At 51.3% G+C, this 21946-nt stretch overlaps 1 protein-coding gene across 1 annotated transcript in view; it reads right to left on the bottom strand.

Annotated features, from left to right (window-relative positions):
* LOC144120072 (glutathione S-transferase-like) overlaps positions 1-21946 on the bottom strand; it is a 41596-nt gene that overhangs the window by 12353 nt on the left and 7297 nt on the right. The window contains exon 3 of the mRNA XM_077652538.1: positions 2845-2973. Coding sequence (XP_077508664.1) covers positions 2845-2973 — 129 coding nt within the window. The remainder of the gene's footprint in view (positions 1-2844; positions 2974-21946) is intronic.

Raw genomic sequence — 21946 nt, 5'->3', positions numbered from 1 at the left:
ACGAGGTTCCGGTGCTCGTAGCAGCGTCTTTTCGTTGTCGGGTGCGGTCTGGCATGGTCCCGAACTCAGGCTTCTCTCCCTGGAGAGCAGAGGGCTGGTGTCACGACTTGAAGGGGGCGTCCGGAACATGGAAGGCAACCCTGTACCTCCACCAGATGTCACGTAGTGGTGGCTGCAATCCAGGGAGCAGAACGACAGCGAAAATGGCGTCTAAACAAAACTTCGTGTTTGCGCTTACTTGCTCCCACAATGGACTGAATCACTCGGCGGCGGCGTAGCAACAAGCGTGCTCGGCGGTCGTCGGACCGAATGCCCGCCGCTCTCGGCCGGGCTCAATTTAAAGCTGATAGCGAACATTCGATATAAAGCGTGCAAAGATAATAGAACATTCTGAAACAACGTTGAATGAGCTTCGCCTGGATGCGATCAGTTGAGAAAAACCTGATCGCGTTTTTCATCGCAAAAAAGGGACAAAGCGGGCTGCCGGCAGCTTTGAAGAATGAACAAACAAACAAATTGCAAAGATTCGCGGCAGTGTTATCATGCGCCTGCATCCGACATATTTCTTGCACTAGTCCCACTTTTTTAGTTTACTACTCCCTAAAACTTAGTAGGCAACAGCAGCTAGTGTAGCAATGTTCGAGTTCTATAGAATAACAAAATGGTATGATCAGCTGAGAAAAAGAAATAGAAGCCGTGTGGCATGACTCACAAGCATGTGTTATGGCTTGCTATACAGTGGAGCTTACATCAAATGCAAAACTTAACCACACACGCACACAAGATTTATAACATAAATAGCTATTGGCTGCTATGCACTCACCGCCACTGGAGCTGCGCTCCATGCCTTATGCCTTCACTTCAAGTTGACGTACATATCAATACTGTTTTTGAATTTTCAATTTTTACAGCAGTGTTCTCCTGCCTCAACCACTGCATCTTTATAATGAGCCTGCACCGAGAAGGAATTTTGTTGTTTTTTCCATGAGCAAGTGTACTCATATATATACACTATGCATGGGATATTTTTATTATAAATCGCACAAGTATGACACACAAGTTTTCACTTCGAACAGTTGTCCCAAACACATCATTACACTCTCCCGGTTTTCAGCAGAGAGGGAACAGTGCCATTCAGTATCAGTGATGTCATTCCCACCAAACAACAGAGTAGTCAGAGAAACGACATTAGTGTATACGGTAAGTGCGAAGTGACTTCTATTGTTGAAAAATTAGACTGCCGTCTTATCGCACTGACCTTTTTCAGCCATTCCATCCACTAATTCACAGCAATCACACAAATTCACTTGCAATTATTCAAGCCCATTGTAGAAAATGCATACAAGTCTCCACCAGCAGTATCCACAAAAGACTGGTGAACATCCATGGACAGTGGAACCTCAAGTGAATGAATTACAGAGCCCATACACAAAAACATTGTTCATGTGAATCCTTGCAGAGCTACAGAGTGCAAACAGCAACTTGTTTGAAAGCAATACGCTAAATATCTAATGAGATATGAAATGTGGGTGGCAATAAAGTGGTATGGGATTTCATAAAGCCGTATGAAGCCTTCTTGAAAGCATAGGTCATTCTTAAGTTACGAAACCAAACAAAAGTCTACTAGATAGATGCAATTTTGGGTGGACATGAGGCTCCAAAAATAGGTTAACTGATATACAGGCATTCATTTCAGGTGACGTTTCACTGCATGCTGCGCAGATTTAACGCTTACCTGGAGTGTGGCACAATTTTTTTTTCAATTTTCGTACATTAGGACAAATTTATGTAGTATTTACTAATGTGGATGCACACTTTACTAAGCTGCAGGATGATGAGGGATAATTTAACAGTTTGTGAACTACTTGCACGAAACCCTGTGTAAACTAGGAATGCCCTACACCTTACTTTCTCAAGGAACTGTGATGTGACTTGTGCCATGTACATTTCATCAATCAACATTTTCAACGCGTGGAATGCAGTGGCCTCACAATGCACACTAATACAGCAAAATTAATCATAACTGCAAAAGGCAAAGTGGAATCTTTTATATGGTGTTAAGGCGAGCTGCGTCTCCTGCCTGCTGTTCAAATCGTGCTTCATTGTTTTTCAAGAAATTTGGCGGCTTCATTGTGCACATGGTCTCTAAACCATTTCTCGCCCCCCATAGCATTTACATGAGAAACGGACAATGTCATCACGAGAGCATCCTATGACAAGGAATTGGCGGGAAGTGAAACGTACCTGTCTTGGACGTCTCAAGTCCTTGGCTCTATTTCTTGCCATTTTCATATGAAACAGATACTTTGTTATCTATCGTGGTTCAATAAACCATGGCTAGGCGGCAGATAGGTTTCCATCTCAAAATTTTGAGTGAGGAATGTATATATGTATGATGTGAATTTTGCATGAAGGGCATTTGCACAGAGTAGAAATGTATAAGCGATACTTGCAGTTAAGAGGCCATTTTTATATCTGAACGACTCTAGAGAATGTTGCATGCAACAGACTCAATTTGTCTCTTGCCACTCTCTGTGTATATTTCACACGCATGCATAAGGTTGTCTTCAAGCTTTCTGCATGAACTCTTTAAGGTGCTAGGCACCTCCAGCGAAGTAGTTGGGTATGGATGACAGGCGTTGCACTGTTTAAAAAAATACCTTCATCAGAACAGTGAAAATTCCTAGATATCCGCAGGCCGCTGTACCGCTCACGTTACCGAGCAGTTTGTAAGTTATGGCGTCCCTGCCGGGTGCACTTCTCTTGTTACTGTCATCTATCACTGTCCACAGTTCCGTCATGGTAAACGGCCGGTCCAGCTCTTCGTTTTCGAGTCCTTCGTACCTCTCGGGCACCAGGTACTGGCCCTTCTCTGTCTTTAGGTACTTCGCCTTCAGGTCTTTCAGCAGTCTGCGGCCGTCTCCCTTGTGCGTGTTCAATACTTTGATGCTGTTGCGATTGGTCGCCGTTTTCCTACTCAGCGTGTCGATCAGATGCCTCAAGAGACACCACGTTTTCCCCGTCGAGAGCTTGCCCTGCAGGCCGTCGCAGGTCTTCAGCCAATGTTCCCTACGTAGTTTGGCCGCATGCTCGGCGATCTGTTTTTTCGACTACTTTGCGCTTGGCCAGCTTTCTTTTGTGTCTCTGACGTTTCCACCGCCGCGTTAACGAGTGCCGGGACGCCCACAAGTGGGTCAGCCTGGCGTCCACGTACGGTATCTGCGACGTCGTTGCGATTTATTGGGTAAATTTTTGGAGGGCCTTCTCCTGGTCCCTCGCCCATTCGGAGTAGGTCTGTCGTGTTTCAGCTTGTTCCGATTCTTCCTCGGACGCCTCTTCTTGTTGTTGGGTAAACTTTCTCATCTTGTCCCAATCCGTGATCCGCGCCGTCCCCAGCACAGCCCGATATCGGAAGCCTCGGCTCGTGATGCCGATCACGCTGTGGTCAGACCACAGGCCCACTTCTTCGCTTCTCCAGGAGACGTCTAGCGTGCCCGATAACCACGACAAGTCTGGCGTGGTGTACCTCGCGACACTGCTGCCTGTTCTGGCGGCTACGTCCGGCTCGTTCAGGGGGGCAATCTCGTGATCCTCTATTGCTTTGGCCAATGCTTTTCCTCTCTTGGACTGGAACTTATGGTCTCACGTTGTGTGAGGGGCGTTCAAGTCGCCGAGGATCAGGAGCGGCCTGGTCCCCACCAACCCTTTCGCCTCGCTCACGATGCTGTCAAATTCGTCCTACTGTTGGGACGGCCCGCAGAACGCGCTCATTACAAATAAATTGCCCGAGCTGCCAATTTCTCTCGCATGAATTTCGACCAGCGTGTGCTCGCACCCTCCCTGCGCCGTGACATGTTGAGTTACCGCCACGTTGCTGCGGACGAGCACCGCCGTTCCTTTCTCCGTGGGGTCCGTGTAAGTGTCGTACTCCGGGAGTCTTGGTTTCCCGTTTGTTTCCTGTAGAGCAATTACATCGGGCTTGTTTTCTTGCCTGTCAGTGTGTAATCGCTTCTTTGTTGCCAATCCCGTGGCAGTTCTGTTGGTAAATTACGGTTGGGTGCCCCCCCCCCCCCGGTCTTCTCCTTGTGCTTCTTACTTGGCTTCTGCATCATTCTTTTGGGACGTCTTGAGTCGATTGCGCCTTTTCGCGAACGCGTCTTTGATTTTTTCGGCCATCTCCTTTTTTAGGGACGCGAAGCGGTTCCTCGCCGATGTTCAGGCTACTTTTGGCGCTAGGCGCTTCTGCCCCACCAATGGCGTGTGAGGCTGACTCTCGACAGCTTCGAGGCGGGTATCCATTTTGCCTTCCCTTTCGTTAATTTGGGAAATTGCGGCCAAAATGGCCGTCAGCTCTCCTTCTCGCGGGATCTGTACTGTTGCGTGGTCTCTGCCGTCGCCGCTGCCTCTCCGCTCGCAGGGCTCTATTCGGCCTCCATCGCCCCTTGATTATTTGATGCACGTTGCGTGGCCCCAGCCTCTCCCGCCGCGCGCCCTAGGCGGGGAGAGAGAGGGGGGGATCCCTCCGCGGCACCCTGCGCAAGCCTGCGGCGTTGTTTGCCGCCGTGCTGTTGCTTTGGGGTCTTTCATTTTCCGAGCTGCCGTTATTCGCCAGCGTTTCGACCTTATTCATAAGCCCCCGTATTTGGCCAGTCTGCTCCTGGATCTGAGCGTTTTGGCGCTCTATGATCCTCTTAAGCTCTATCACTTCGCTAATGTCCTTTTGCGGATTCGCTTGTGAGTTGAGGGGTTGGGAGGAGGTGAGGGGTGGGAATTCAGTGTCGCTGATTGGAGCGACGGGTGCCCTGTTGGTCCAGCCCATCCTTTTCTCGGCGATCCCTCGGCGTCTGGTTGACTCGCTCCAGGACCTCGAACTGGCCCCGGATCTCGAACTGGCTCGGAAGCGCGAGTGCTGGTTGCCGCCGCCGTTGCCGCCCCCGGATGACGTCGATCGGCACCCTGCCGCACGTCTTGGCAGAGTGCACAGAACTCAAGACCCCCCTCCTCCCCTTAACGCCAACACCCAAAATCCCCAACCCCTTGAGCGATGGGAGACTTTGATATCCAGCCCCGCCCTACCGATTCAGCTCGCACTGACGGACAGGGGCCAGGAGCTGCTGGACCCATATGGGTCCCGTAACTAGGGAACCACACCGTCTTGTGCCAGCGTGCACCACGGATTTATTTCGGGCTTAATAAATGTTGATTCATCATCATGATCGAGTTTCCTTCAAGACCGCGGGAGACAGTTGCAATGGAGCTGTTTTTCTTCAATACCAATGGTGGTTAATCGGGACTGATTATTACTCCAGATATCCGGAACTGACTCGCCTTGAGAAGCTTCATCTAGGACAGTGATCAATCACTGCAAATGAATTTTCGCCCGACATGGCATTCTAGATTCGGTGGTCTCGGATAATTGCGTGCAGTTCTCGTCCTCTGGCTTCGTTAAGTTTGCTCAATACGGGTTCAAACACGTCACATCCAGCCCATAATACCCTCAGAGCAACAGACCCGCTGAGGCTGCGATAAAAATCATCAAAACTTCAATGAAGAAGACCCAAGACCCGTACCTGACCCTATTGTCCTACAGGTCAACTGCATTGAAAAATGCCTACGGCCCTCTGAACTATTGTTGGGGAGGCGGTTGCGGAAAAAGATTCCTCTGACTCCCGGAAGGCTTGTTCCCCGCTTGCCAGACGCCACTAAACTTCGGAATTTTGAAACCCAATAAATACCACGAACAGCAGCGAAGAGACTACGATAGACGACATGGTGTACGGAAACACTTCCGACCCTTCTGGAAGGAGATGATCTGGCTTACAGACTTAAAGCGAAAAGAGAACGTGGTGGCGCCCGCAAGTGAGCCTAGGTCATATATAGTTGACACTGGGAACGGCATTATACGGCGAAATCGAATTAATCTTACTCTTTTCTCAAGCGTGCGAAGAGGAGAGAGAAAACCAGAACGTCGTATACGAGGAATCTCTCCCTGGGATTTCAGTTTCTCAAGAAGATTCACAAAGAACCTACGTTGACGCCTCCCACCGGCACACCAGGTGTGGACGTTGCGTCCTTCCTCCCAAGTAGTAAGTGGTTTTATTAATATAATAATAAAAAGTAAGGAAAAGATTTTTGCTAACCCTGGCATCCGCCATCGATACTGAAGCACCTGAGATGGGGCAGCAGAAATAAAGGATAGCAGGCAGAATGCAGAAATGAAAGAGGTGAAGGGGCAGGAAGAAAGGATAGGGGGAGAGGAAATGTACACAAACCATTTACACAATAATAAATGTGTCCAGGCTGTACGCGTGATTAGTTCATGATGGAGCACTAAAAAAACACGCGCACATCCTTATGTTGGCTACAACTGGAGTGGGGCGTCCAGTTGTTAATCGTCCAAGGTAGAACTCATGGAGCGTTCGGTCACTGCGTGTAACCACCTGGCGGAGAACAGACGGGACGTCAAGCCCGTCTGTTCGAGGAATGCACAGAGGTTTCACGAAGGTTCGCTCATGGGTGCGCGCACTGCCCTGCGGCCACAGTAGCGTCTTGAGAGAGTCTGATAGTATGCCCAGCACCCTATAGGCCGCAAGCATGTCACGGCGAGCATCGGCGAACGCGGCACAGTGAAGGAGCAAGTGCTCTAGTGTTTCCACTGCACCACATCCGTCACACACATCACTCGTCCCGATTCCGTGACGCTCCCGTCGTTCCCCGGGCCACACGCAGCCAATGCGTGCGCGGAGGATCATTGCACGTTGCGACCGCGTATGCGCGCAATAGCCGGTGTTGTTGTCGATGCGCTCACCTCCTGCGATGCGTGGGTCGGGGTGCTGCTTTCAGAGATGTTCCTGGATGAACGCACGCACGTCCTCCAGCGCAAGGGGCAGATCGCTGGGAGGTAGTTGATGTGCGGCGGTCGCGAGGTCGTCAGCTTCATCGTTGCTGGCGATGCCGCAGTGACCGGGCACCCACTGTGCACGCACGGTGCATCCTCTCTGCGCGAGGCGCTCGATGCGCGAGCGAATGTCCCGTACTAGTGGGGTACCGCGGCCGTTGGATTGCAGGCGGCTGAGGGCGGCGCGGGAGTCGCACAGCAGAGCACTCCTGGGCGGCGGAGGGCAGAGGGTGAGCAGCAGGTCCAGCCCGAGCCGGATCATCATCAACTCCGCCATGGTGAAGGAGCCCAGGAAGGTTGCGTGTTGCTGGCTGTGCAGTCGCAGGGCGGGGATCGTAGCCGCCGCGGCAAGGGAGCAGCTGTCGCGGGCCACTGAGCCGTCGGTGTACACGAGGAGATGGTCCTGGAGCTCCTCGTGCACATGTATGACGGCTCTGGCCAACTGCTGCACAGCTCAGAGCGTTGTGCTCCGCCTTCCCGCGATGTCGACGATCTCTCGCTGTACCTCTGAGGCAGCAGGCCAGGGCGCGCAGGAGCCGTAGGAGGGTGGGCCTTGAGTCAATTGCTCTTACTCGAGCAGCGCCGCGCCCATTCTTGAGCGCGAGTGCGAGCGCATACGCTGCAGCAGCGAGCCGCCGTCCGGTGCGCGGGGAAGACGGTCAATGTGATTCAGTGCCCTGCGCTCTGCTTGGAGCTCAAGTGGCCACGCTGCTGCCTCTGCCAACGTCGCGGCGCACTGCGAGTTTTTGTGCAGGTCTAGGCACACGCGCAGGGAATTGCGGTGCTGGAGCTCGAGATTCCTCCAGCACGGCTTACGCACCGTGACGAGCGGCAACGCAAAGAGCACCGCCCTCAAAACTGCGGCATTGTAAAGCCGCAGCGCGGCTTGCTGGGAGATCCTCTGCCCTCGACCGGTGAGCTTGTGCACGGCGGCGGTGAGCCGCTTCATCTGCAGACAGGCCTTGGTAGCCGCGGGGCGGAAGGAAAGGCGAAAGTCGATGTCCAGGCCAAGGTACCGCACCGATTTACGCCAAAGCATCGGAGTCCCGTCCAGTGACAGTGGCGCAAGGTGCACGCGCGAGCGCGAAACGCCGGCCATGGCCACCAATTTGTCCGCGCAAGCTGGCGTCAATTGCAGTCAGAGCTCTCTGAAGGCACCCCCGCACGCGGAGCGCCTCGCCCAGTGGTCCCCGGCACCACAGAGCTATGTCGTCGGCATATATGGACATGTACACATGGGGTCGGCCGCTCGTGTGGAGTGAGGCCGGCACTACCGGCATGGCCACATTAAACAGAAATGGTGATAAGACAGAGCCCGGCGGCACGCCCAAGTCCACCGGACGAGGCTCGGAGAGCTTACCCCCTACTCGTACGCGCATGGTGCGCCCGCTCAGGAAACCGTGAACGTATCCCAAATGGCGCCCGCTCACACCGGCCCCCTCAAGCATCGCGAGAATTGGTGAGTGGTGAACGTTGTCAAAAGCGCCCGAGACGTCCAGTATATAGCAGCAGCTCAACCGGGCCTGCCGCCCTGGCGTGCTCTAGCGCTGTAACAGCGTCCTATATGGAATCAGCCTTGCACCGCATCCCACGGAAACCCGTCGGCCGTTCGTCAAACAAGTCAGCATCCGCAGCCCGTTTGTTCTGACGCTGCAACACCATATGCTCCATGAGCTTACCTGCCTCCGATGTTAATGTCACTGGCCGATATCCGCTCAGTTCCGTAGATGGGCGCCCTGGCTTTCGGATAGCACAAACGACCGCGGTTCGCCAATGCTTCGGAAGCTTCCCGCGTTCCCACACCAGGTTGATCTGCTGCAAGAGGATCTGTCGTTGGTCCGCATCCAGGTTTCGCAGCATCTGGTAGGTCACACCGTCGGGTCCGGGCGCCGAGCGGCGGCGGCAGCGCTGAAGCGCATTATTCTGTTCCGCCGCGGTGATATTCCTCCCAAGAGTTTGTTTTTTTGTCAATGGAGATGTAGGCAGTAGCCACATGCAGTGGCTAGGCCGTCTGCTTGGCTTGGCTGCGCTGCTTCGCTCTCACGCGATACTCGGGCGGCTGGGACGCGTCTCGTACTCATGCTGGGATTCGCCGGGCTGGATTAAACCTGTCCTGTTGGCGTTTCAACAATCACATTTCCAACCTTATGTCACCCCTCTGCTTTTCAGCCACCAAACTTCCAATCGCTTTCTGCTAATTTCCACCGCAGATTTATTTACATGACCGTTGTTATCTCTAAACCCTACGGCCTCAGGAAGAGTGACTGTACCTGCATCGACATCGGGATGGATATTATCACATTTAAGTATGCGGTGTTCCATTGTTTCTACTGGTGGTGCCAGATTTCGCATCGCCCACTGAAGTTGAGTTTGCTCGCGAATAGCGAGACCATGGAGAAAGGAAAGAACTCAGGAGAGGCGGTTACGTGACATTTTTGAAGCGAAAAGCTTCACTACGCTAGGTAAATCCTCTGGGTAAAGCAATTGCCCCATATGCCGGAGAATTACCTTGAACAGATTTCAACTCAACCACGTTTGTCACTTCCTGACTGCCCGGTACTGGTGTCCGCCGATATATATGACATATGCGCCATTTCCTTTCCTCAAAACCAATTTTCAAAACCAATCTTCAATTTTCTTCGAAAGCAAAGGAAAGAAAAATTGACAATTGGTTTTTGGGGAAAGGAAATAGAGCAGTATCTGTCTCACATATCGGCGGACACCTGAACCCCAACCGCAATAATAATAATTGGTTTTTGGGGGAAAGGAAATGGCGCAGTATCTGTCTCATATATCATTGGACACCTCAACCGAACCGTAAGGGAAGGGATAAAGGAGGGAGTGAAAGAAGAAAGGAAGGAAGAGGTGCCGTAGTTGAGGGCTCCGGAATAATTTCGAGCACCTTGGGATCTTTAACGTGCACTGACGTCGCACAGCACACGGGCGCCTTAGCGTTTCGCCCCAATCGAAACGCTAACCACAACTGTAAGGGAAGGGATAAAGGAGGGAGCGAAAGAAGAAAGTAAGAAAGAGGTGCCATAGTGGAGGGCCCCGGAATAATTTCGACCACCTGGGACAGTGGACACCTCAGTCGCGCTTTAACCTACGTGGTGGTAGGGATAGATGTGCGCTGCATGCGTTGGCATTCACAACTTTGCTGCAGGAACGCGGAACTGAAGCTATAGACCGTCGGCGTTCATTTTGTTCATTGCCTTTGGCGTTGACAACCTTCTAGTCTCCAATAATTTAAAGGAAAGGAAGGCGCATAACTTGCTCCCTGTGACAATGAACTTTCAATCGCGCTTTGAGATACGTGGCGGGGGCGGGAGAGAGATGTGGGCTGCATGCTTAGCGCTGACAACGTTGTGGCAGACACGCGGCACTGCTGCAATAGGCCGCAGCGTTCATTGGGTGACCAACCTCTCGCGATCAGCCATTAACTGCCACCTGCCAGGTTGAGGGCGGCGCGCTGCCTATCCAGTGTGTGGAACGCACTCAATGTTACAGACACCAAGCCGCGTCTAGTTACCCGATGCACCACAGCTTTCGCTCTCTAACCAGGCTCAACGGTAGTTGAACCGCAGCGAATTTTTTTGAAGCCGGCTCCCCCCTGCGTCCCCACTACTTGGCCGCCGTCTCAGCGCCCATGCGCAGCAGACAATGCAGGAGACGACGCCGCTGCGCCCAGCGTTGCTATTGGCTGCGCAGGCGGCCAAATACTCCCAGTAGTCCTTGCGAAAGCGCGTGCCCTCCGGCACACTTTTTGGTGTGCAGCACGGATAGCGAAGGCCTCTCCTGAGTTTTCCTTCTCCCAAGAGCGATACCGAGCTGAAAAGTTATATATATTGTTGCTAAAAGAAGAAAATAAAATCGCAGCACAGAAAAAGCAGGAAAAGGTCAGACGTGAACTTTAATCAAGGTCACAAAAGCGAAATGTCAAGTTTACCAAAAGAAAAGGTTCCAAAAGCAAAGTACAGAGTCTATGTCGATCACACTTGTCTAGAGCGCTCGAGCGGTGTGCTGCGGAGCAAATGAAGTTAAATCTTATCGCAGCTGCTTTGCTGAGGGCAAGGCGCTGGTGCGTGTGCGTTTCACATGAATATTAGGCTGCTCTTCAGCGCAAGTATTATCAATGAATGTCAATACCTATTTTATAATTTCGCTTTATTTCCGCCGGACTGCACCGCTCGAGCACTCTAGACAAGTGTGATCGACTCTGTACACTATACAAATAAATACACAAACTCCACAGAAAGCAAAATGTCAACGTCACAAAAGAAAAGTTCCCAAAAGCAAAGTGCACTACACAAATAAAGGCACACACTCCACACAAAAAGTACACAAGTAGGCACAGTATGCACAAACTTCAGAGTTCAAAGCGGAAGCTTCAGTTCGAAAAAGTGAGCGCGAAACGCGTTTCTGCACTCAGTTCGCTGTCCAGAAACAGCGGCTCCGGCTTGCTAGCTTTAATCACTCCTTAAGTCCCATCCAACCGCTTCGATGCTTCTCCTTGTTCCCTCGCACTATTTAGACCCGCGGTTGTAATACCGCTTGTATCGCTCACCTGCCTCTTCTAGAGCCTCATGTGCCATCTTACAGGTCATTTCGAGCCTCTCTCGCAGGTCAATCACATACTGGTAGGCCGTCTCGGTCTCCTCTTCCAGTTTGTCCCCCGTCCACAATTCCTTCAGTATAGTGAGGGGGCCTCGCACGTTCCGCCCGTACAAAAGCTCGAACGGGGAGAACCCAGTGCTTGCCTGGGGGACCTCCCTGTAGGCGTACAAAAGCGGCTCGATAAACCGATCCTACTCCTTGGGCTGTTCTGTGCACCCGCGGCGGCCGTGACCACCCGTCAACAGTCCAGGCAGCAATCGTCGGAGACGTTCTGCAAGTTACGAGTACCAACCGCGACGGCAGAAGTCACCCCGACGCAGATTAGCCGAGCCCAACAAGCGGACGACACCCTCCGGCGTTGTTTTCAGATGCAGAGGGAAGAGGTCCGGTGCAAGGGAGGGGGCTCGTACACCTTTCTGCTAAGAGATGACATGCTCTATCGCCAGTTCCTACCAGAGTCAGGCTCGGGTACTTTACAGCTGGTTGTCCCCTTTCAGCACCGAAACAAGGCTCTCCGCCTCGCGCACTGCGGACTGATGGCAGGTCATTTGGGGCACAAAAAAAAGGCTTGTGACCGCATTCTGGCTGATTTCTTCTGGCCCGGCGTGCATGGTGACGCTAGTCGGTTTGTGGCGTTGTGCGACAGCTGCCAGAAGACAACCCCACGGGGATCAGTCAAAAAGGTGCCCCTTGAGAAAATGCCTCTGGTTGACACGCCGTTTCGCCGGGTGGCTATCGATAATATTGGGCCCCTCAAGCCCACAACTCGGAAAGGGAATCGCTACATCATGGCGCTAGTCGACTATGCGACCCGGTTCCCAGAGGCCGTCGCCCTGCCCAGCATCGAGACCGAGCTGGTGGCCGAGGCTCTCTTACAAGTTTTCGCCCGAGTGGGTGTTCCGGAGGAGATGTTGAGCGACCGAGGGTCGAATTTCACCTCGGAACTCATGGCAGAAGTGGGCCGTCTGCTATCTCTTCGCCTGCAGACCACCTCGCCCTACCACCCGATGGCCAACGGCCTCGTGGAAAGGCTCAACGGGGCGCTCAAGAAGATGCTCCACCGCATGTGCACAGAACAGCCCAAGGAGTGGGATCGGTTTATCGAGCCGCTTTTGTTCGCCTACAGGGAGGTCCCCCAGGCAAGCACTGGGTTCTCCCCGTTCGAGCTTTTGTACGGGCGGAACGTGCGAGGCCCCCTCACTATACTGAAGGAATTGTGGACGGGGGACAAACTGGAAGAGGAGACCAAGACGGCCTACCAGTATGTGATTGACCTGCGAGAGAGGCTCGAAACGACCTGTCAGATGGCACATGAGGCTCTAGAAGAGGCAGGTCAGCGATACAAGCGGTATTACAACCGCGGGTCTAAATCGAGGGCATTACAGGTTGGAGACCAGGTGCTCTTACTGCTCCCCACCGAGCACAATAAGCTCACGATGAAATGTAAGGGCCCCTATGTGGTTAAAGGGAAAAAGGGAGAAGTCGACTATACGTGGCAGATGTTGAGGGCAACCCAAAAACATTCCGTGTCAATATGCTGAAGAAATATTTCAGCCGGGTCCCTGAAACCGACTCTCACGTGCCGGTGGTTGCGGCGGTAGCCTCCAATATAGACGATGGGGCGCTGGTGTGGCCTCCCGGGGAACAAGCCTTTAACAGCCTGAAACAACTGTTCTCAGAGGCCCCCATCCTACAGGTTGCGGATTTCAGCAAGCCATTTGTACTCCGTACCGACGCCTCAGATCAAGGGGTTGGGGCAGTACTGTTGCAGGAAAAAGACGGACTTCTGCATCCCGTCGCGTACGCGAGTCGCAAGCTGCTTCCCAGAGAGAAGGCGTACGCAGCAGTTGAGAAGGAGTGCTTGGCCATTGTATGGGCTATCAAGCGCTTCAATTTCTACCTCTACGGCAAACGATTCACCGGCCAGACATATCATCAGCCACTGAAATATCTGAACGAGGCTCAGTTTATGAATTCACGGCTGCTTCGCTGGGCGCTGCTCCTACAGGAGTACGACTTCGGGGTCGAGAGCATTAAGGGAAAAGATAACGTCGGCGCAGACTACCTCAGCCGGGTGTGAATAGCCATGGGGTGAACTAAACGTGTTGCGACGGCCCAGTTTCACCCTTAGCTAGAAATTTCTTTTTATTGTTATTTTGTGCATTGTTGGTAGTGTTTTGAAATGTTATGCAGCGCAAGATGTTTGCGTGTGGTCGTGCTTCAGTGTTGGACTGTTACGACCGAATGTGCAGTGTCGAACTGTTTGACTAACTGGGACGTGACTGCGTGAGGTGTGGCAGTGCGTGAGGCGTGTGTCGGTGCGCTATCCTGCGAGCCTTCGTAAAAAACTGGTGATACGACGAGGTGGTGCGCGCTGGTGACAGTGATGTGCGCGTCTTTCATCTGAGGTGGCTTGTCCGCCAGGAGCTTGTGTGCATGCAAGAAATTTGTGTTTTGTTGGTGAATGTTATTGAGAATATCATTCTTTTCGTAGGTGTTGTGTCACAAAGTTCATGCCTGCCCTGTCCAGCTTTGACCTTTGTTTACCAGAAACATGTCGCGGTGCGGCGTCGACGACTTTTTCCCCCTCCCCCGCTGGGGAACGGCATTCTCATCATAGCGCTGGAGGGGTCACTCAAAACTGCCCCCCCCCCCTCCTAGCATTGTTGCCATACAGGTGGCAAGCGCTTGCACGTGTTGGGAACAGCAGAAGCGGATTGAATGCCCGGCACTGTCCGCGGCCCCCAATGACTCCTCGTGGGATTAAGGCATTGTGCCGAATTCTTTGGACATTCCTTCATGTGTTCTTTTTTTTTCTTTTTGGGAGCTGCATTCCTCGGTGCGTGGCTCCTGAAGAGTTTTTTTCCCTGTGTTGTTTTTTTTTCATTCTTTTTCATGCGAAGGGGGCGACGGGAACACCGCGCGCTGGCAGTTGGTCTGGAGATTTCGGTGCGTGCGGTCGTGAGTGAGGTCAGCCAGGGAAGTGGTCGGCAAGGAGCCTAGGCGGAGATCTGACGCGTAGAGCCCGGCGACGGTGATCCCGAAGACGCGAGGCCCAAGTTCGCCCGTATCCGCAAGCCCCCATCAGCCCCGCGACGAGCAACCACAGCCCGACGCTCCCTGCGACCGGACCTTGCCACTCCGCAGCTAAGCCATCGTTTCTCACCACTCACTTCAACTATTTTATCTTTGTATTTTTGCTTTCTGTGTTTCTCGTTGTAATCCTTTGTACTGTATTTCCGTCTCGTAACATTTTTGTATAGCAATCGCCCTGATGTTTCTTTCTTTGTGTTAATTGTTGTGTTAACGTGTTCAGTTGGTGCTTGTGTTATTTGCGTCACGTCAGTGTACGGCGCTACCTTGTCGGGCATATTGTAATACTTGGTTGTTGTTTGCCTAATTAAATTAATTCGCTACGGAACTTGCCTACACCTCATGCCTCCGGTCAACGACTAATCAGGCGTGGCCCCCATCGCCGGTCAGCAGTCGAATCACAATCTTTCGCACGCGGGGTGGAGAAGTTTGTCGCTCTTCCCCCTCCGAACTTACGGAGAGTGCAGAGGTGGGCAGGTTGGCCCGATTAATTGTAACTTCGGTGCCAACCAACACCACAGCCGCCCATGATATCTTGACAGTGTGTATGTATGTATGTATGTATGTATGTATGTATGTATGTATGTTTGTATGTATGTATGTATGTATGTATGTATGTATGCATGCATGCATGTATGTACGTACGTACGTATGTATGTATGTATGTATGTATGTGTATTGTAGCGATTTATAATGTCGATTAGAGAACGACCAATTTCGCTTATAAAGGCAGGTAGGCCGAACATAGACGACAGATAAGGAGTACTTGTGCGAGAGGGATTTCTGATGTTATTATGTGGTGGTGGAAGGGGTATATTGTCCATGTCTTCGAAGTGATACGCAAAGAGGGCCTCAGGCTGTTGAAGTGACCCATTAATGCTATCGCGTCCTATGCTTAAAGGGGCCCTGCGACGTAGATAAAGCATGCAGTCTTTATTATTTCTATGCAGAGTAAGCAACATTGTCACTCCTCAACTTCCAAAGAGGTCGCCGAAATAGTGATATTAAACATTTTGTTCTTCTCTAGAGATGCTCGTTTCGAACCGATGGTGTCGCGACGCAGAGGCTTTTTTCGGCAGCGGAAATCAGGTGGCATCTAGATTGGGCGCTGCCTTTCTGATTGGTTGGGCGTCCAGTCCGAATCTTGTTCCTTTATACTCGCGAAATGGATCCAAAATATTATGCCTCAAGAGTATTGTGAGCTTTTTGCCTGCTACAAAAACTGGAAAGAGGCAGAGGAAGCGAACAAACACTAATAAGTATATCGCTAGGGGCGACACTTTCCATTCCGCTTCAGACTTTGCTGGGGGCGAGCCCAGTTGTTCCAAATATGTTGTTCAAGTCACACCAAGCAGGCAGCGAAAAAAAAACGGTGGACGCTCATTGCCCAAAAGTGTGAAGATGAAGTCCGTACAGGAGACGGAAGGCGAGGTTGGGGGGGGGGGGGGGGGGAGCGGCGAGGAGGGAGGGAGGCAACTTTTCGATCCTACCTAGAAAGAATCATCGGGGAGCTTCATCTGTTGACTGCGTCATCCCTGCCCTGTCTACGGCGCGTACACGGGGGGACGACGCCGTCAAAATGCGCAGCTGTGGGCTTCCACATACCCCGATTGCAGACGTGTAACTTGGCTCGAACTTGACTTGCACTGGTCTCAAAACAGCTTCGTCCTGTGCCATGAACCTCACTGGACTTAGATAGGGTGCCTCTAGCAGCGACCCGGGTGGAGACAACTTAAGCGAAGCCGCCATATTGAATCACAACTTGCCTCTCCCATGTGCCGCGAAACGCTCGACTGGAAGCCCAGTGCTGCTCTCGCTGCAAAAGGCCGTTCAATTTAAAGCACTTTGAAGCGCGCCGAGAGCATGAACGGCGCCGTTACAGACGCTAGCGCCCCTGATCCCGTGTGATTCAATATGGCGGCGCCGTTGAGGTTGTCTCCACCCCGGCTGCGCTGGCATCGAGGCACCCTAGACTTTGAAGGCGCCGTGCGCCCTCACTTGGCCTGACTGAAGGCGGGCAAGTTTCAAGTCACCGTCCGGGCTATCTTGGTGTACCCTGGAGGGAAAGCTGGTGGCTTTTCACTTCATCAACCATGGACGCCCGAGACATGCTGGGAAGACAGCAAATTCGATTGACATCTAATGGCTTGTTCACTGTGCTATAGATTCGATTTTTTTTGTTCAGTTTCGTTTTCATGATTGTAGTTTTTACTGATGTTTTTTGCACTTTGTGGTTGTGTAGCGCAGCTACACAGGCAGTTCATTTCAGATCCGAAGCATCCGAAGGCGCTTCGAAGCATCCGCTCACTCGAAGTGAGCGGAGCACAGTGTCTGGTGCCTGCTAGGCATAAATTCCGTTTGCCCCCTTACTGGGAGCCATTTATGCAGCAAGGTGGTTTTTGCTTAGCGGAATCCTGTGCTGCGTGTGCATTGAAATGTGAAAGAAGGGAAGATATTTTTGTGTGTGTACTGACAACGCAACAGTCCGCTGCTGTGACCACTCCGCACATTTCTCGTAGGAGTCTCGGAGAAAATTTAAAAGAGCAAAGTACTTCGACAAGCGCAACCTATATTAACCGTGTTCGCCGAGGATTGCGTTTGGTTTATTTCGAAGACTGGCGGTGGCCGTGCATTGCATGCACGAACAACTTCCACTTTATGAAATAATTCACGCAAATGCCCGCATGCTGCACTTGTCAGCGTGAATACGGCCGTCACTTACTAGTGGTAGGAGAGGTTTCGCTACCATGGCAAAATCTGTAAGCGCGGCATTAGGATATGCCTAGAGCCGGCACCTATTGCACGAAAACTATAGTTTCTCATAGAAAAACGGGGGCACGGGCAATTTTCTCACTGCGCGAACGTAGCCCATGCACGGATATAGGGTGCGTCCCGCAATAGCGGACTACACGGTTGAAAAGTTTTTATTTTTCACAATACGATAATAGGAGCTTCTAAAGCGTAGTATTTTAAGCACTAGCATTTTTGTTTTGCAAGAATATTTGCCCTAAAATGCGTGTCTCTTAAAAGCAAAAATTATTTTACAGGGTTAGCTACATTTCGCGGCATGAAGAGAAAGCCCGCTCTAGCCGTGATGAAATTCGGTTATCGTTTGCTTTTCTGCTCATTTATCGCAATGCGCATTAAGCATATTTTACTACAGGACATGTTTATTGCGAAACAACGCTTCCTTGCAACATACAATTTGCGAAACTTTGTAGTCCTGAAGTCGTAGTCATGTTTTAGGGCCAAGTCAAGTGCGCCTTGCTGTCTTCCCGGCATTCCCACGGTGGATGAAGTGCTCTTTCGTGGCTCCTTCAGACATTCGCATCGGTGGTGGCGCCAGCTTTCCCTCTAGTTAATATTTAGAAACTCTGTTGGGCTGCGGTTTCCATGGGCAGCGCCCAATCTCAGTAATGGGTGAGTGAAATGGGCAAGTGAAACGCGTTTTCGTCTGATCTTTTTATTGTGAGTTTTCAAAATTAAACAACGTTCGTTTCCATGCTCCGACTTCAATAATTCCTTTTGCACTGGTCTCCGGAACGACGTTGAATCCATTTAATTATATTATTCGGCACTGAGCAAAGCATCGCGGTGCCCCTTTAAGGTGGAGCTGATGCGTCCCCTCAACACCTCAATCTTTTGTGTGGCAATATTCCCCGTGACCCTCGCGATAGTCTTTCGCCGTGCTTCAGGAACAACAAAATGGCTCACACCGTAAGCGACCACAAAGCGGCTCATGCGAACTGCTCTGAATATATGCATACCGACTACACAAGGTATATGGCATAAAGTATAGGCTCTATTCATCTTGACTTTACTGCAGGGTGTGTGCTTCCAACAGCAGAAAATGAGCAGTCTTGAGCACATTGCATGTCCGCATAGAGAACGGAAAATGGCACCTCGATCTGCGCTTGAAATTTTCTTGGGGTGCCGCTGTAACTGTGCCGGGCGCACAGTCGTTACTAACTTAATTTTATTCTTAGCTCTCTTTTTTCCTTCATCTTTCTATCCTCCTTCGCTTTCCTCCAGTGCAGGGTAGAAAACTGGCACATTTTACCTTTACCGCCTTAACTCCTCGTTTTTCTGTTTCTCTTGGAGCGTCTTGTTCTAAATTTTCTGGCTTAACGAAGCTGTGTCCTCGGTAAAAAAAATGGCTTATTTACAATCTTGGACAGCAATTTACTCAATGTAGCTAGACTTTGTATTCGTCTTTTTTTCCCCTTACGAATACCAAATACTGCTTTCGTGTTTCTTCTTTGGAGTGGTGCGGAAAATATTAGCATACATAGATCAAAACGAGGCCTTCCCTACGCCCGGTGAGTAACTTGTAATTCCGTTCCTTCTCTCGCGTTGTTTCGGTTTCCACAAACCGAACGGTGGCTATGGCATCACACGTCAATTTAGACAATGTTGAGTCACGTTAAGGCACTCAGAAACTCCAACATATTCGCTGATTAGTCGCTTTAATTGACTCCAATTCACGCCATCCTGCTCTAAGAGACTGTAGGGCAACAAATATGAGCAAACAGTAATTGTTTGCTTTTATATGCGTCACGAGAGATGTTGAAGACGAACAAATCTTTCGGCTACGCTTCCGCTAGCCCACCTAGAGCAAGAAGTCGCATCGTTCACTCGCAGCCTTCGCGGCAGCACCTCAGTAACGCCAGCTTTCGAGTCCTGCTCTCCGCTGGATGCTCTGTGCAAGCGGCGAAGAACGGCACAAACGTTAGTGCACCCATAAACGGCGCATGAACAGGGTGCGCGTGAGGCTGACAGCTCTGTCGCCATGCCGAATCGGTCTTGGGAAGGTTCATTGTTTCGGCTTGGCTGGAACAAAGTTGAGCTTCGCCCGTCCTCATTGCGCGTCTCCAAATCACTGCGGGTGTTTCACGGAGCCCATCGCTCCGGCACACACGGATAGAAATAATTTCCATTCTCCAACCTTGAGTCGAACGTCGGATCCCATGCATTCAGGGCCAAACGTTCAAACGGCACTGCGAATTCGAATAGTTGTGGCGGGAACCTGTGGAAGACAGTAAACTAGTGAGGTTCGGATCTCTTCACATTGTGAGTCATGTACTGGGAGGGTCAGCTACGCAACTACACCGTATGGGGTGCTGCTCATGTTTCAAAACGCGACTCGTAGAACAACATGAGGCTGTACCGTTCGCTATAAGACGTTGTATCATTCGCTGCAAGTTTTGGCAGCGTTAGGACCAGGTAAACCCTGTGCATGTTAGCAGCGCCAAGAACAAACACAGACGAAGGGCGAGAAAGCACTAAACAAGCGCCAACTCGCAAACACGCTTTATTGTATATGCTTTAGTGCGGCTGTTCACGACGCCAAGGGCGCACTGCGTTGATGACACCATCGTGGGACGCCCTGCGTGCACCCTTGAGGTGTTCTTGCTTCCTGGAAGACAGACACAAGGCCAAAAGCGCGAAGTCCGCGCTGCAAGATGGTGAGGCCATATATAGCTGTCCTCATTTGCGATAACGTGCAAATAGTATACAGTGCACCGGTGTAGCGGAAGTGCGATGCCACTGCCGGGGACAATGTCGAAAAGTGATGCGCTTCTGAGAAACTATACTTGCATTTCGTTGTAATGTCATTAAATTCTGTCGCCCGTACGATTAAATAGTCACAGGACAGGAGGCTCTTCTTGTGAACACCCTTGGGGTATAGATGTAGCATGGTTGTGTGTAAGTTGTGTTGTCCATGTCTTAATTAATAATTGGTTTTTGGTGGAATGGAAATGGCGCAGTATCTGTCTCATATATCGTTGGACACCTGAACCGCGCCGTAAGGGAAGGGATAAAGGAGGGAGTGAAAGAAGATAGGAACGAATAGGTCCGTAGTGGAGGGCTCCGGAATAATTTCGACCACCTGGGGATCTTTAACGTGCACTGACATCGCACAGCACACGGGCGCCTTAGCGTTTTTCCTCCATAAAAACGCAGCCGCCGCGGTCGGGTTCGAACCCGGGAACTCCGGATCAGTAGTCGAGCGCCCTAACCACTGAGCCACCGCGGCGGGGCTTGCGCCATTGCGACAACCAGGACAGACTAAGACATCTTTTCGTTCCACCTTTTAGATTATTTCAAATGAAACCACTAATAATATAAGTGAAAATGATCATTGTACAGCTGCAGCGGAGAAAGTTAAGCACAAGAGACGTCCAACCAGAGCGGCAGATATGACAACGCTAAGCACTGCGGTACGATTTCGCCGCTGCGGTAAAGTCACTAGTACTCATTTTTTTCCGCTGCAGCTGTATCTTTCCTTTATTGAACCCATGGACACGTTCAACAAGAATTTCTCTTCAAGATATCAATCAATCAAACAAACAAACAAACAAAAATTTTAGCTTCTTGGCTGCGTTCGTTATTGAATAATGTGCAATTCCCTGGCAGCGATAACCGCTATCGTCAGCCGCCGCAAACACGCCTTACAGCACGGTCTCAGTACCGAGCGGCCAACGCTCCATCCCTAGTGCCAGTCCAATCCACACGCTCGAGCATTCATGTTAAGTTTTGTGGGCTGTGGTGCAGACATGTTACTGGGCACCTTGAGTACGTCGACATTAAGACAACCAGGTGCACACAGTACACTCTTCGAAAAAAACTTGCCAGGGGGAAGAAAAGACAACTTTAGACCTCAGAATACCCCTTTAGTAGTAGTGTAGTAGTGGTTTATTTAAAAAAAGAGAAACGAGTGAAAGAAAAGAATGTTGCCGGCCGCGGCAATTGCTGTCTAATATCTCAAGCACCCGAGCTGCAGTCGGCGGTGGCGAAAGGGAAAGGGAGAGGATAACAAGGAGAAGTATAGAGCGGAGCGATAGCATGAATGGACAGGGTAGAGCTTTGTACTCTATGTACAAAATACAAAAAGTAATCCAGTTCGTGCCGCTCGCGCGCTAATGTCCAGGCTCTGTGCGAAAATAAGTTCGCGGGAGAGGCCACTGCGCACAATTATTTACAGGAAAGAAATAAACTGCGTATACATTGCCGCGAGCACGTAGCGGGAAGTAAAGCCCGCCTGCTCGATGAACGCACAGAGGATCACCGCTGTCCTGGCACGGGTGCGCGCACTGCCGTGCGGCCATAAGAGCTCCTCAAGGCTGTCCGGGATGGTTCCCAGCGCGAGCATCTCGCGACGCCGCATTGCGGAAGTGGTGCAGCGAAGGAGCGCGTGCTCTAATGTCTCCACTGCACCGCAGTCACCACACGCGTCGCTCGACGAAAGTCCGTGGCGCACCCGTCTTTCCCCGGGCCACATGCAGCCGACGCGCACTCGGATGATCGCGCGCTGGAGGTGCGACAATGAGCGCGCGCCGA

The sequence above is a fragment of the Amblyomma americanum genome, chromosome 2 (assembly GCF_052857255.1).
Source record: "Amblyomma americanum isolate KBUSLIRL-KWMA chromosome 2, ASM5285725v1, whole genome shotgun sequence".
NCBI lineage: Eukaryota > Metazoa > Arthropoda > Arachnida > Ixodida > Ixodidae > Amblyomma > Amblyomma americanum.
The sequence above is the reverse complement of the archived record's forward strand: the minus strand, read 5'-3'. Positions and strand labels throughout refer to the sequence as shown.